Source organism: Leptonychotes weddellii, chromosome 2 (genome assembly GCF_054177405.1).
Source record: "Leptonychotes weddellii isolate Sample4059 chromosome 2, ASM5417740v2, whole genome shotgun sequence".
In the NCBI taxonomy this organism is placed as follows: Eukaryota; Metazoa; Chordata; class Mammalia; order Carnivora; family Phocidae; genus Leptonychotes; species Leptonychotes weddellii.
This window is the reverse complement of record NC_138370.1, coordinates 25,487,834-25,502,746: the sequence shown is the minus strand read 5'-3', so window position 1 is coordinate 25,502,746 and position 14,913 is coordinate 25,487,834. Positions and strand designations below refer to the sequence as shown.

Sequence of the window (14,913 nt, the reverse complement as noted above, 5' to 3'; positions counted from 1 at the left end):
AAGTGTTGCCTGAGTATTGGCGGAAGCTAGCCTTGTGCTTTGCGGCAGCGAGGCGAGCTGGGTCCGGATCCTAGTAGGTACCTCCGTGCTGGAGGGTCTGGAGGCGCCGCCGGTGGTAGTGTTCGTGTGATGCCTTAGGGGTTTATTTCTTAAACTCTTAGGGTTTTTGTTTTTGTTTGTTTGCTTTTAATCTTCAGAAAGGCAAGAATAATTGATCTGTTGGGAGTCTGAGGCTCTGTTACTCCCGGAGAGGCTCCTTTCCCTTTCCTGCATCTTTTTCTTTACGCAGACTTTACTCTTTTGCGGGTGAGACTCGCGCCCCCCCACCTCCACCCCACCCCCCGACGTCTTGCCGTTTTATTTGGTTTTAGCTGCGTTCTCCGGGAGAATGCCAGCCTCCGGGTGATCTTTTTTTCTCTAGTAGATCCGCACCAGCCTCCCATCTCGGCTCCCTGGAGGAGGCCCGCTCATCACTGCCGCAGTCTGAGGAATGGAGCAGCACAGCCCTCGGGAATCCCCATCGCAGGAAGGATCTTCCTTGCCGGGAGAGCGGCCTTCCTCCGCCCTCGGACAGTCTTTCTCCCAGATTTTGCATCGTCTTACCAGCCAGGAGTCCCGACGGGGCAAGGCCAGAAGTGCCGTAGTTCAGGACCTCGGTGCTCTAATAGAAGCCGCAGAATGTGATCAGTTATTTGAGGGTAGTGGCACATCGCCCCGCGGAATGCCAGAGATGCTGGGGCAGGTGGCAAAAGCCCTAGAGGAGTATGCAGCCCCACCCAAGGAGCAGCAAGGTAGAGGTCATGGCCACTCTGAAGTGGCCGAGAAAGCGGCAGCAGTTGGGGTACTGTTTCTTAAACTGTTGGGGAAAATTGAGGCGGCCCAGAATTCCTTGCCTTGTCCTACATGGAAGATAGGCCTGCGTCACTTGGCAGGACCCATCTATATTTTCGCGGTCACACACAGCTTGGAGCAACCATGGACCAGCCCGAGATCCCATGACGTTGCTGGAGAGGTGCTCTCCTTACTCCTCCGAGTTACTCGGTGTGGTTCTGTGGCAGGATTTCTGCACGGAGAAAATGAAGATGAGAAAGGGAGATTTACTGTAATAATGGAGCTCCTCAAACCTGATCTGAATAAGTGAGTATTCTTGTCAAAAGGGCCACTAACTTGAGCTTCAGCCTAACATTTTAGAATATTAGAGCTCAAAGGAACCTGAGTTTCTTCGATGGTAAGATAAAGGTGTTGTGATAATAGCAGATCTCTTAAGGCCCAGGAAGGTTGCAGTTTGCTATAAATGACATTATCAGATATTGGCAAGTTCGACATTAGAGCCCAGGTCGTCAGACTTCCGTTCCCTAGTGCTCTTTCCAGTCCTCCTGACAACTGCCCTGGACATTGGAAGGCCTGTCCCATTTATTTACTCTAAAGTTTCTTAAGTTAGGTGACTATGGGGATTTGGAGAGGATTTAAACTTATGATTTGAATTTAAACTTAGGGATCTTGAAACTCATCACTAGTTATTAGATGAGGATGGTTGTTAGATATGAAAGTGGTGTTTGGGATGAAAAAAGCCCTTTAGATTGCTATTAGCTAAAGTATTTTCTGTAAGTTCCACTTGCTACTTTATATGTTACTATTAGTACCACGAGAGTGATGAGAGGAAAATGTGTACATAACTGTCATTTTACCAGGAACTTGGAGTTTTGAAGTAGTCTGGTACTTTTTATTGCTTCTGAGTAGGACCAGGTCAGAGAGCCTTTCTGAACCTGTTGCATTTTTTTTTTTTTGTAATATGAAGATAATATTATCTATTACACAGTTATTTTGAAGGTTGAGTAAAGTGTGTAAGCCCACTTTATAAGCTGTAAATTGCTTTTGTTCAAATATCGATTCACTTGCTCCCTTGTAATACTTATAATAATACTGAAGATATTTCTTTTACTCCTCTCTCCCTTAGCAGATCTTCCCTGTAACCACCCACACCATCACCACAGATTCTTTACAAGCTACTGTTATAAATGGCTCCTTCTCATTGGATAAGCTTTAGACCCAGAGCCCTGGCTGATTCATTGTTAAATGTATTTAGTATCAGGTTATTTGTTTTTTGTTCTTTTAGTGCAAGTTCTGCAAGTTATTTTGATCTAAATCTTAAAATGTATAACATCAGGAGTTACGTGTGATGTATTCTTTTCAAGGACAAGAAAATGCTCTGTTTAGCTTGAAGAGGTTGGTTTTCTTTGCTGATTAACACCGTGTCACTTTACTTAATGTGGTTTCACATTTCCGTGTAGGGAATCCTGGAAGAAAAACCCTGCCACCAAACATGTTTTCTCATGGACTCTGCAACAGGTCACCCGACCCTGGCTGAATGAACATCTGGAGAGGGTACTCCCCCCATCACTGCTCATCTCGGATGACTATCAAACTGAGAACAAAACACTTGGTGTGCACTGCCTCCATCACATCGTGCTGAATGTGGTAAGCAGCCTCTGCAGTCGGCCATCTGTGTGGATGGGACAGATTGAGGCATCATGATACCATTTTATTGTTGTCTTTTTTATCTTTTATTAGCTTCCTATTAATGTTGTTATGTGACTAAATTCGCTTATTTATATTTTTTTCTGTATATTTTCCTTCTGCCAGCCTAATAGATTGTACCTCATCGGTAACACCTGGACCATTATCCTGCATGTCAAACTGAATAACCAGACCTTGAGTAATTAACAGTTGACTTTCAAGGAGCAAAAAAAATCAGAAACTAAAAGAGGTTTTATCCAAATATGCAAGCCATTATTATATTACTCAGGAAACTTTTTTTTTTAACTGTGTATTTTGGAGCTTTTAAAATATACACAGAAGTAGAGAGTGGTATAATGAATCCTATGGCATGATAGATTCTGTGTATCCATACTTCAGTTTCAAAAATTACCAACATTGGGTGCCTGGGTGGCTCAGTCGGTTAAGCGTCTGCCTTCGGCTCAAGTCGTGATCTCAGGGTCCTGGGATCGAGTCCTGCACAGGGCTCCCTGCCTCTGCTCCTCCCTGCTGCTTGGGTGCACATGCTCGTGCTCTCGCTCTTTCACAAAAATAAATCTTTAAAAAAAAATCAACATTTTGGCAACCTTGGGAAAATTTTAATTGGGTAATTTGTCTGCTTGCAGCCGGCTGCTGATTTGCTCCAGTATAACAGAGCCCAGGTCCTCTACCATGCCCTTTTCAACCACCTGTACACACCAGAGTACAACCTCATTCAGGTAATTGTAATTTTTGTTTATAACTGTGAATCTCAGTTCTCAAATTTGAGTAGAAGGTGGTATTACGTGAATAAGAATAGTTGAGACATTTTCCTCTTTTGGAAGGTGAGGATGATGACTAAGTTATAGCCAACTTGAAAATAAAGAGGTAGCAAATGACTAGTGAAAATGTCTCAGTACTGAGCAGGCATCCACATTTCTGAGTCTCCACAGAAGAGCCAGTGTTTTGTCTTCATCTGGGTCAATTCTATATCACTTGAGGGCGGCTTTGTCTGAAAAGTTCTATTTTTATTAACTTGTGTCCTTCTCTGCCTCTTTGTATCAACACATACTTGAAACTCTTTGTAAGTTGGGTATCATAGTGCCATTCTTCCTTCCCAAAGACACTGAGTATCTACTGTGTGTGAGTAACCATTGTAAGTTCCAAGAGCGAATGGATCAGACAGGGTTTCTGGCTTTAAGAAACCCTTTGGAAAGACATGTAAATAAATGAGTATTTATACATGTCTGTAGTACAGGGTGATAAATCTATTAAGAAGAGGTTTGTATAGAATGCAGTGGGTGTCCAGCAAAGGGTGGCTAACCAGGTTTGGTGGTGTTGGGATGGTTTTAGGAGGATTTAGGAAGGAGGTGATATTTGAAGGATGAACAGAAGTTTTTTAGGATGGGCAAGAACATTCTGAAGACAGAAGAAACAAGTTATATAAAATCAGAGGTAGAAATAGCCTCTTTTTTTAATGCCTGTCCTCCCTTCCCCTCTCCCCCCAGCCACCTTTCTTTTTAAATATTAAGTATTAAATTGAGAATCCAGGTATTGACAGCCAAAATTTTAGGGCTCCTTAGATGATGGTTTAAAAACAAAACAAAACTAAGAGGAAAAAAAAAAATCCCAAGAGAGCTAGAAGGGAGTGCTTAGATACTGAAACTTCACATAGGGTGGTCAGACTGGACACAAATGAGGACCATTGTAGATTCTTTTTTTTTTTTTTTAAGATTTTATTTATTTATTTGACAGAGAGCGAGAGAGGGAACACAAGTAGGGGGAGTGGGAGAGGGAGAAGCAGGCTTCCCGCTGAGCAGGGAGCCCGATGTGGGGCTCGATCCCAGGAGCCTGGGATCATGACCTGAGCCGAAGGCAGACGCTTAACGACTGAGCCACCCAGGCGCCCCCCATCGTAGATTCTTTGTAGGAGCAGTTTTATTGTATGTGTAACTATCAATTTAATTTAGAAATTTAGTGGCAATAGACTTAGACTCCTATAATTTCGGTTAAAGTCCCAGCTGTGCCCATAAGGTCCCATTTCATAGCTTAGCAAAGAACAGTCTGGAAGAGGAGGTGTTAGGGGCGCCTGGATGGCTCAGTCGTTAAGCATCTGCCTTCGGCTCAGGTCATGATCCCAGGGTCCTGGGATCGAGCCCCACACATCGGGCTCCCTGCTCAGCGGCAGGCCTGCTTCTCCCTCTCCCACTCCCCCCTGCTTGGGTGTTAACTTGTTTGGAGATGATGTAAAACAAGCTTGAAAATATAAAGTAATATACACTTCATGTATTACTGGTATCTTTCAGAATTCTATCACACGGACGCCAAGGATAGATTAATGAAGTTGCTAGACCAGTCAGTGAATGTGAATGCAAACGGACGAACAGTTCTATTACTTCCTCCTAGGCTGTGCTCCTGTGTCTGCTGGATTTATTCCCTGTCCTTGAGAAAGGCCTGCACTGGAAGGGAGGTGCTGCTCGACCCACCACGCACTGTGATGAGGTACTGCAGTTGATCCTGACCCACATGGAGCCGGAGCACCGCCTTCTCTTACGCAGGACCTACGCGAGAAACCTCCCAGCGTTTGTGAAGAGGCAAGTGCCTGGGCTGCTGGTCCGGCCTACTCTTCATCTCCTTGGTGCCACATTTTCTCTTTCCTTTTTAGGTTGGGGATTCTAACTGTCCGGCACTTAAAGAGGCTGGAGCGAGTCATCATTGGTTATCTGGAGGTTTATGATGGACCAGAGGAGGAGGCTAGATTGAAGATACTGGAAACTCTAAAACTTCTCATGCAGTATGCATGGCCCAGGTAAAACAGCCAAGCAGGCAGGTGTGCCAAGAGGGGCAGAACTCAGCCAGTATTCTCTTCAGAAATTGCCCAGGTGTACTTTCAGTACAAAGTATTAAGGACATGCTTTATATTTGAATATCTCCATTTTTACATTTCTATTGGATATTGAACTGCGGAAGTCACATTGAAAAGATAAAATATACCCATTGTTACTGCAGGGATCTCTCTCTCTAGGTTTATAATGTATATTAGAATTTCAAAGGCTATTTAGAAGTGATACAATGCTTAACTTTGTTCACCCCAAAGTTTTTTAAATCTAATTGAGAACAGAGAACTTCTTAACACACTACTTGAACATCTGCAGAGCAGTGACCAGGAGAATACTAATTGAAGATATGATTGCTTAGAAAGCATTCCAACTCTGGCTGGAGGTTGGTGTCAGGAACAATAAACTGGAACCCAGACATGTTTTGTCAGCAAATACTTTCTTGCATGGACAACAAAGTTTAATTCACCTAGGAGTCCAGTGCTCCAAAAACATCTCTATCTGTTCTGAACCATAATACTCTTAATTTCCTTAGAAGGTTCCCAAAGTCTTTACCCTTAGTTATGTCTGTTACTGGACTGTCTTTGTTTACTCCGGTCTTTTTTCCCTACTGAACTGTAAGCCCACTCTAGGATACTGAGTATACAAGTTTTCTCAGTACTTGGTTATTACATACACAAATATTAGAAGAATGAACGGACTAGAACAGACTGAATGGATGGCAGGCCCAAGTAGGAAGGTTAGAAAAGGAAAGCCTGTATGGAAGGAGTGGGGCTGGGAAGTGGGAAACAGCAGGTTTTATGTTGATGACAGGTAGGAAAGCTGAGCAGCAAACAACGTAGGAAACAGGCTTAATATTTACTAAATCGAGGGATGCAAACTTTTATTCTTCCAGTCACATTTCTGCCCAGAAATATGGTTTAGTATGCGTATTTTCCCACTACAAATTATTTTTCAGCTCTGATTAAGGTTTTTTAAGGTTTTTTTATTATATAAAAAAAAAAGTACCGGGGCGCCTGGGTGGCTCAGTTGTTAAGCGTCTGCCTTCGGCTCAGGTCATGATCCCAGGCTCCTGGGATCGAGCTCCACATCGGGCTCCCTGCTCTGCGGGAAGCCTGCTTCTCCCTCTCCCACTCCCCCTGCTTGTGTTCCCTCTCTTGCTGTGTCTGTCAAATAAAATCTTCAAAAAAAAAAAAGTACATACAATTTACCATTTAAAAGTGGACTCAGTGACATTAAGTACCTTCACAGTTTTGTACAACCATCACCACTATCCTTTTCCAGATCTTTTTTTTTGTCAAGATAAAAACTTTCAGAAAGGCTAATAAGTTGAAGTAAATAGGCTGGGCTTAACTGATGGTAAGCTAGGATCTGGAACTAAAGGACAGGAAATTCTAATTGACAGTGAGGTCCCCGAAAACAAGTTTCTTTCTCTCACTTTAATTTCCAGGCCCAATGCCAGGGTGGCTCAGTCGTTAAGTGTCAGCCTTCAGCTCAGGTCATTGATCCCAGGGTCCTGGGATCGAGCCCCACACATCGGGCTCCCTGCTCAGTGGGAAGCCTGCTTCTCCCTCTCCCACTCCCCCTGCTCTCGCTATCTCTGTCAAATAAATAAATAAAATCTTTAAAAAAAATTTCCAGGCCCAGGACTACATAAAAGTTAAAAGTATTGTGGACCATTTCCTCTTCTCTGGCCTAAAGTCTAAGCCCCTGGTAAGGGGAGATCCCAGTTCTTCCTTTTCAGGAGGGATTATTTCCTTACAGTAGAACCAAGCTTCTGGAAGGGAGCAAGGTATTTAGGCCAGAGTGTGTATATGGGTATACACACTATGCTGCAGAGAAAAAGAGGGGCTCGCAGTTAAGAAATCTGGTGTCTGGTCTCTAGTTCTGCTTCTAGCACTTTCGTTCCTTCCTTTAGGAAATGAGGGCTTTACAACTTAGATGGCCTTTGAAATCTGTTTTAATATCCTGATTTAGAGTATGAACATAACTTTTTCTTCTTGATTCCAGAGTTTCCTGTAGACTTGTGGTCTTACTGAAGGCTCTCCTGAAACTGATATGCGATGTAGCAAGGGATCCAAACCTTACACCCGAGCCTGTTAAGAACACCTTATTAGAGGAAGCCACAGATTGCTTGATTCTCCTGGACCACTGTTCTCAAGGACAGGTGAAGGTAAGAGAGTCTGTAACCTGGTCCTTAAGTAATTCCTATGACTGATAATTACTGTTCACATGCCTGACCAAGTTTGTAAATGAACATGGAGGGTTCAGGTTCCCACCTTGGAGACCGCTGGCCTTCAACAGAGGTTGATTATTTTTCTTTTAAAGCTCTTCAGAATTTAGACCAAAGGTAACGTCTCTGGGGTGAGGACAGAAAATGCACAAAAGATTAAGAGTTTGTAAAACTTAAGTTCTGTTTTAGTCATCTGAATTTTTTTTTAAATGGTGAAATAATGAGCTATAAACCACCAAGGAGTAATAATATAAGTAGAGTGATTCAGATCGATCCCAGAAATGTTTCCAGTTTTTCCAGGGCAACTGTATTTTTCCATATCCACATGGGAGTTCTTCCTTTAGTTTCATATTCCACAAAAGTTAACTTCTCAAAGCCAAAGCATATAATAGCTATGTGTGTATATTTATATATATTTAATAAACTATTGCCTCATTTCTTCCATTTAGAAATCTTCAATTTAAATTTATAAAGCAGCGTGAAAAGAAATTCATATCCTAAAAGTATTTAGAAATACTGTAGTTTGTTATCAGCTTATTCAAATTACTTTGTGTTGGCTCTTTCATCTCAGGCAGTTTTCGAGCCCCTGGATCCAATCTGATTTGCATTGGCTGGTATTAACTCGCTTCTTCCTGAGCCAGCAGGACCCTTCCATGTACACCAACACTGTTTTTAACGTTAACATCTGTTCCACAAACTGCTGTCTAGTCTTGTCTGTTCATCCTTTCTTTGAGTATGGTACCAAGAAAGAAGAACCAAGGTAAAAGGAAAAGAAATATCAATTAAAAAAAAAAAATCAAAGCCGATTTGGTTTCATGTTTCAGGGTCTCCTGGTCAAAATTCTCCAAAGCTGTGAAGACAGCAAGGTGGTGAACTGTATCAGAAAAGTGCAGCAGGTGTCTGAAGGCGCGTCCTGCGATGGAACTTAAATTTGTCTTTCCTACAGCAGGAAGGCTTCTTGGTCCAACTGTGTAAATGGAATTGTTTAAGAAAAAAGGTATTTTCACACTAAACATTGTAACTTAGACCTTCTTTGTCCTTCTTTTATTCCCACAGAAGTAGGGAAAAGAGAACAAGAAAAAAAATGAAGTCTGGACATTTCTAAATAAAGTTGGGGGGTGGGGGGGCGGACGCCAAGGAAACGGGTGGATAGCATTTAAAATTTAGAAATATTTACACCCACAAATTCATCTGTTAAGCTTCTTGGGCTCAAGCTGTTACTTCAAAGCATATGCCAACACTATAAAAATACTCTGTTCACAACTTAAAGCTTCCTCCGCTCCCTCCCAGATTTTGTGCCCCACAGAAGTAGCATAAATATTAAAAACACAAATATTGTGTTAAGTACCATATGAAAGAGCAAAAACTGGAGGTGTGCACGCTTATGGTAAAAGAAAGGAGGATGTTGAAAGTGTTCAGTCCTATTTATAAATGTCCGAAGAAAAGTCACGTTGTTTTGGCCTTGGCCACAGGCTCTGTCTCCTGCTCATACTCTATCTCCACATAGGCTCGTTTTCTCCGCAAGGGTCCTTTCAAGGGTGTTTTGCCTTTATGTCTGGTATCAAGGGCCTTTTCTTCTTCCTCGATGGAGGATTTATCATCCTGATCTTCATCACTGCTGGCATCCAGTTTATCCATATCCTGATACAGAGAGGAAAAGAAAAGAGAAAATTCATCTCCTAAACTCCTTTCATTGTACTCTCAATTTAGACCCAGAGAATTTATCTGCCGGTGTGTTCAGAAACCTTCTTTTCCCTGAAGGCCCAAAATCTCACCTCAAAATCACTTATGTCACTCTCATCCACCTCATCATCTTCCACAAACTCTCTCTTCCCCACATCCTAAAAAAACACAGAGCTGTTAAGTTCAAAATACAGAATGAAAATTCAGCTTACACATCTAGTTTTATTCTCTGATAAGTGCATAAATAACAAACAGATTCACAGTCTACTTACTAGGCTCAACCAAAATCTACTTATTTCCAAGTTTAATACTTCTGATTTAAAAACATTTCAGGGATATCAATTCTCATGCCTAATATAAATCATCAGAGGTAAAACATCCTCATTTTAATTTGTTAAAAAAAATCAGTATATAGGTAGGGCTTTACAAACAATTCTGTACATTTAATTAAACCTATTAATTTCAAATATCAAAAAAGGGTTACTACTAGGAAAAGTACACCTATGGGGACGCCTGGGTGGCTCGGTTGTTAAGCATCTACCTTCAGCTCAGGTCATGATACTAGGGTCCTGGGATCTAGCCCCACATCGGGCTCCCTGCTCAGCAGGAAGCCTGCTTCTCCCTCTCCCACTCCCCCTGCTTGTGTTCCCTCTCTTGCTGTCTCTCTGTCAAATACATAAAATCTTAAAAAAAAAAAAAAAGTACACCTATGTGCCTATTTGAGTGTACCATGTGATTAAGCAACTACTTGGTAAATCTGGCCTTTTCCTAAAAATACAATCATTCCAGTACCTCCCCTATATTAATAGTGAAATTAAATCCTGTATAAATTTCAGTAGGTTCCTTAATGGTATATTCTATCAGCTAATGAGGATTCTTCATTTGTCCCCTTGCAGGAAAAATTTTAGAATACCAATAAGTAAGATTAAAATTGTCAATGTGTAGTTTGTTGGCTGAACTAAAATTAACCTCATGATAGAAAAAAATGACCAAAGAATTATTTTTGGTTAGGGGAATGAAAATGATATTCTCTCAAGTACACGTAAAGAGATCTAGTTCTACAGATTACTGCTTGATGAAGCAAAAACAAACAAACAAGGCTTACTTCTTCATCTTCGTCATCTTTTTCCTCAGAATCTGAAGAGTCACTCTCTGCCTCCTGCTGTTCCAGGGCCTTGTCGAAGGCATGAATGGGGAAGTTGTAGATGTCGCCATACTGAAGGACAGAAACACACACCGGCTTTAATGACATCTCAATTTTACACTTGAAGTCCACTGTCCAATAAGCATATTCCTCAGTGATTAAATGAGAATACTTAATTCGATAAGTAGTAATATTTCTGTATTAATTTCAAGCCTAGAACCGACAATGTCTTTAAAAGCACATTTTAAATAATCAGTGGTTAAAATCAAACAGGTAACTTCCATGAAGAATAGAAGCACATCACTTAAAACTTAGTAGTGTATAAAACCCATGGGTTGGAACAAACGTAAATTTGCTGACAGGAAGGAAATGATAAGGAAAAAGTAAAGTTTTATTCATCTGTCTTTTAAATGACACTAATTTTTAAAAAGAGAATTAAAAACTCATTTTGAAGAACCTTAGAAGACTAGGGTAATATGCAGGAGGATCAAAACTGCATGCCTTTTATACAGAGATCTGGAACTAAAATGGAGAAGCCAAGGCCTATATATTTGTTTTATTCCAGGAACAAAATCAAAGTGAAGCTCTTTCCAGCATCTTTGAAAATAAAACCCATTTCCCCACTATTTCCTAGCATGATATTATTGGTCTAAAAAATAAAATTTACATCCCAAAGTTCCTGGCTTTCTCACCGTATCTTGTTTCAGTCTCTCTAGCAATTCCTTTTCAATAGCATTATCCAGCTGAGCAGCTATTAATGCCTTTTCCTGTAATAGAAAAATTTGAGTTAACCCATTTACTTCATTAATACTCATTTTCTGCCTGTAGAAGTGGAAGAAACCAAGTTTTTATTAAAAAAAAAAAAAAAAATCACTTTTTTCCCCCTCTTGCTATCACTGGGACTCATGCCTCTCCAGCCAGATATATTCCTGCTTTCAAACTTTGGGAACCTTTTAAATTTAAAAATTCCAATGGTTTTATAAATAGCATTTTAAATTAAATTCTAATGAAGCCTTTCATAGATACACAAAGCATGTAGGTCTATATACATTTAAGTGTCTTAGAAAATGAACAATCCTGGGGTGCCTGGGTGGCTCAGTCAGTAAAGCATCTGCCTTCGGCTCAGGTCATGATCCCAGGGTCCTGGGATTGAACCCCGCATCGGGCTCCCTGCTCAGTGGGGGGATCTGCTGCTCCCTCTCCTGCTCCCCCTGCTTTTGCGCCCTGTCAAATAAATAAATCTTTAAAAAAAACCACAAGAAAACGACCAATCCTGAAACAGATTTTGTAAAAGCTGAGAAATGGAAATCGAGACTTTGACTCCTACTTTTTCTAAAACCATGTTAGATTCCATGTGACAGAAAAATAGATTAAAAATCTCTTCTTCCAGTGATCGCATCAAAAACGATAATGATACATGGTATCAAACTACCACCCACAACCAAAACATAAAAATCTAACCTCAATCTATCTTTCTCGCCTAAGACTGCATTAATTTAATAGTAAAGATCATAAAATTTTAAAGTCTTACTGGGGCACATGAGCAGTTAAAAGGCTATCGTGATGTTCTGTACTGTTCTCTAAAGTGGGTGCTCACACCTCAAGGGCGATCCACTGAGATGCAGGCAGAAAATAGTCAAAACTGCTTGTATGTATTTTTTCTTTAAAAATTAAGTTATATTTTTTTATGCATAATAACACTGGTACCTTAACTCTGGCCATAAAGCAAATAGCTGTGTGTCCGATACAGTGAGGAAGATAACCTGGGGGAAAAATACTGTCCAGAGTCTGAAAGTGGGGATCTCACTACTTTATTCACATGATTACAGCATACAGCAGTTGATGTTTGCTTAAGTGGGTTTATAGATACTGAATACTTTGCAATACCACAGGCAGAGTTATAAAGGTATACTATTTAATTGTTTAGTACTTAAAAAGAGTTGTACAACTTAAAAGAATTATGCATTTTTCACAAAAAGAAAAATGTTCCGAATTTTTCAGGATGACAAATGACTGTAATATGTAACAACAGAAGCTTTAAAAAATACACTTACTCCATTCTTTCAAGAGAAAAGCAATATTTTAACAGTGAGTTTAAAATGTTTTTAAACTTGTTCTGTGGATAGAACATTTGAAAAAGGAAAGTGATAACATTTATAAGTGACATTGTGAAAACATATGTCTCCCATAAATCACACACTCAAACAATCTGGAAACATAATTTTCCAGCTGATTTAAAAATCTTCCAAATCGACATTTTTCAGAAGGCTTCAAACTTATTTGGTAAAATCAGAACAACTTAATTTCCTCTGAAAGGCTTGCAAGAACACCTGTTTAGCAATCCGGGAAGAAACAAACTCACTAGCTAGATCTGAATAAAAACCTCTGCAAAACTGCTGATGAAGAATGAAAAATGCAGAGCCAGTACTTAATGTAAACTATCAACGATTCACTTCTTGATGTGTCTCTGAGGTACCTATCAGTTATGAGAGCCCTTAAAAACAAATTTCTTCTCCGCAAAGAACCAGACCTTCATTTCACTAGATCAGTAATAGGTATGTTAATTATAACATACCTATTAGTGAAAGTATACATGTATAATAACATTTATAAATAATATACCAGGGAGCATATGTTCAAAAATTTCTCTGGTGAGAAATCAAAACAGTTTGGAGACCAATGCTATAACAGATTTGAAGTCCAAAACTCTGTATGAGTGATAGGAACAAAAGCACCAAATTATTAAAGTGATTTCTTGATAGAATATGACAAATGATCAGGGAAATGTCTGTTGGTAGAGGGGAAGTATGCAGAGCAAATACCCAGAATAACTGAAAATTTGAACTTGTGAGGAAAAGCTAATTCCTAGGTCTTGAAAAGCAGAAGAAAAGTCAACTTGAATGAGGTACCAGTGAGGTGGACAGGCAGACTGCTCTCTGCAAGAAAGGCTGGCATTTCCTGACTAGATTTTCCATGGATAGCATGGTATTACCATCACTATTCATTAATCTGGTAACAAAGCTGTGCAGTTTACTTCAAAGAAACCAATAATCCCAATCAATTCCTTATAACTAATTTCAAAATCCAAAAAACTCAATTTAGTGGCGTAATATGACCTGAACTGACATAAGGCTTCTTAAAAAGTTTTTTGAAATTCCATCTAGTGTGAACCTTCTTATATTTCACTGCAGAGCTACTAGGGTATCTGATTAGAATGCTCAAACCCTGGGGACCCAAATAAACAAAATTACTAATGAAAGAGGAGAAATAACAACCAACACCATAGAAATACAAACAATGTAACAGAGTATTGTAAAAACCTATATGCCAACATTTGGACAGCTTAGTATGAAATGGATAAATTTCTAGAAATCTATAACCCACCATAACTAAAACAGGAAGAAACAGAAAATTTGAACAGACCAATTAGCCAGCAATGAAATGGAATCAATAATCAAAATGCTCCCCAAAAACAAAAGGCCAAGACCAGATGGCTTCATAGGCAAATTCTCCCGAACATTTAAAGAAGAGTTAATACCCATTCTTCTCAAACTATTCCAAAAAACACAAGAGGAAGGAAAACTTCTAAATTCATTCTATGAGGCCAGTATTACCTTGATACCAAAACCAAAGACACTACCAAAAAAGAGAACTACAGGCCAATATCTCTCATGAATTCAAATGCAAAAATCCTCAACAAGATATTAGCAAACCGAATCCAACAATATATTAAAAAAATCATATACCATGATCAAGTGGGATTTATTTCCAGGATGCAAGCGTGGTTCAAAATTCACAAAACAATCAACGTGATATATTACACCATTCAGAGAAAGGATAAAGACCACAGGATCATTTCAACAGATGCAGAAAAAGCATTTGCCAAACATCCGTTCTTGATAAAAACTCTCTGCAAGGTAGGTCTAGAGGGGACATATCTCAACATAATACAGTCCTTATATGAAAAACCTACAGCCAAAATCATCCTCAGTGGGGAAAGACAGAGCTTTTCCCCTAAGGTCAGGAACAAGGCGGGGATGTCCACTCTCACCACTTTTATTCAACATGGTACTGGAAGTCCTAGCCATAGCAGTTAGACAACACAAAGAAATAAAAGGCATCCAAATTGGTAAGGAAGACGTAAAATGTTCACTGTATGCAGATGACATGATACTATAAATAGAAAACCCTAGAGACTCCACCAGAAAACTGCTAGAACTGATAAATGAATGCAGTAAAGTCGCAGGATACAAAATCAGTGTACAGAAATCTGTTTCATTCCTACACACTAATAATGAAGCAGCAGAAAGTGAAATAAAACAATCCCATTTACAACTGCATGAAAAACAATAAAATATCTAAGGATAAACTTAACCCAAGAGGTGAAAGACCTGTATTTTGTAAACAGTGATGAAAGAAATTCAAAAGGATGCAAAGAAACGGGAAGACATTCCATTCCATGCTCGTGGGATGGAAGAGCAAATACTGAATGTCCATAGTAC

The 14,913-nt window shown here is 39.8% G+C and overlaps 2 protein-coding genes across 4 annotated transcripts; one reads left to right on the top strand and one right to left on the bottom strand.

The window, feature by feature from the left end:
* Positions 1–37: 37 nt before the first annotated feature.
* TTI2 (TELO2 interacting protein 2) lies at positions 38–10,595 on the top strand. Of its 3 annotated transcripts, none has more exons than XM_081808869.1 (9): positions 38–306; positions 422–1,137; positions 2,292–2,478; positions 3,162–3,254; positions 4,921–5,108; positions 5,180–5,323; positions 7,362–7,524; positions 8,409–8,581; positions 10,402–10,595. In XM_081808869.1, the coding sequence occupies exons 2-8, from the start codon at positions 491–493 to the stop codon at positions 8,511–8,513; spliced, it is 1,527 nt and encodes a 508-aa protein (XP_081664995.1). In that variant the 5' UTR covers positions 38–306; positions 422–490; the 3' UTR covers positions 8,514–8,581; positions 10,402–10,595. The 3 variants fall into 3 exon arrangements, with proteins under 3 accessions (XP_081664995.1, XP_081664990.1, XP_081665005.1); XM_081808879.1 differs by having other exon boundaries at positions 63–77; XM_081808864.1 differs by having other exon boundaries at positions 38–1,137.
* Positions 8,600–11,265, bottom strand: MAK16 (MAK16 homolog). Its single transcript, XM_081808886.1, has 4 exons — positions 11,104–11,265; positions 10,373–10,483; positions 9,360–9,425; positions 8,600–9,225 (listed from the first exon to the last, which is right to left on the bottom strand). The coding sequence occupies exons 1-4, from the start codon at positions 11,224–11,226 to the stop codon at positions 9,031–9,033; spliced, it is 495 nt and encodes a 164-aa protein (XP_081665012.1). The 5' UTR covers positions 11,227–11,265; the 3' UTR covers positions 8,600–9,030.
* Between the last annotated feature and the right edge of the window lie 3,648 nt (positions 11,266–14,913).

Excerpts from the sequence above, each read along its gene's own strand:
- TTI2 (XM_081808869.1), top strand. The coding sequence starts at position 491 with ATGGAGCAGCACAGCCCTCGGGAATCCCCATCGCAGGAAGGATCTTCC. Across the intron at positions 1,138-2,291 it reads CTCAAACCTGATCTGAATAA|GGAATCCTGGAAGAAAAACC; the intron begins GTGAGTATTCTT and ends ATTTCCGTGTAG. Across the intron at positions 5,109-5,179 it reads CTCCCAGCGTTTGTGAAGAG|GTTGGGGATTCTAACTGTCC; the intron begins GCAAGTGCCTGG and ends TTTCCTTTTTAG.
- MAK16 (XM_081808886.1), bottom strand. The coding sequence starts at position 11,226 with ATGAGTATTAATGAAGTAAATGGGTTAACTCAAATTTTTCTATTACAG. Across the intron at positions 9,426-10,372 it reads AAGATGACGAAGATGAAGAA|GATGTGGGGAAGAGAGAGTT; the intron begins GTAAGCCTTGTT and ends GTGTTTTTTTAG. Across the intron at positions 9,226-9,359 it reads GTGACATAAGTGATTTTGAG|GATATGGATAAACTGGATGC; the intron begins GTGAGATTTTGG and ends TCTCTGTATCAG.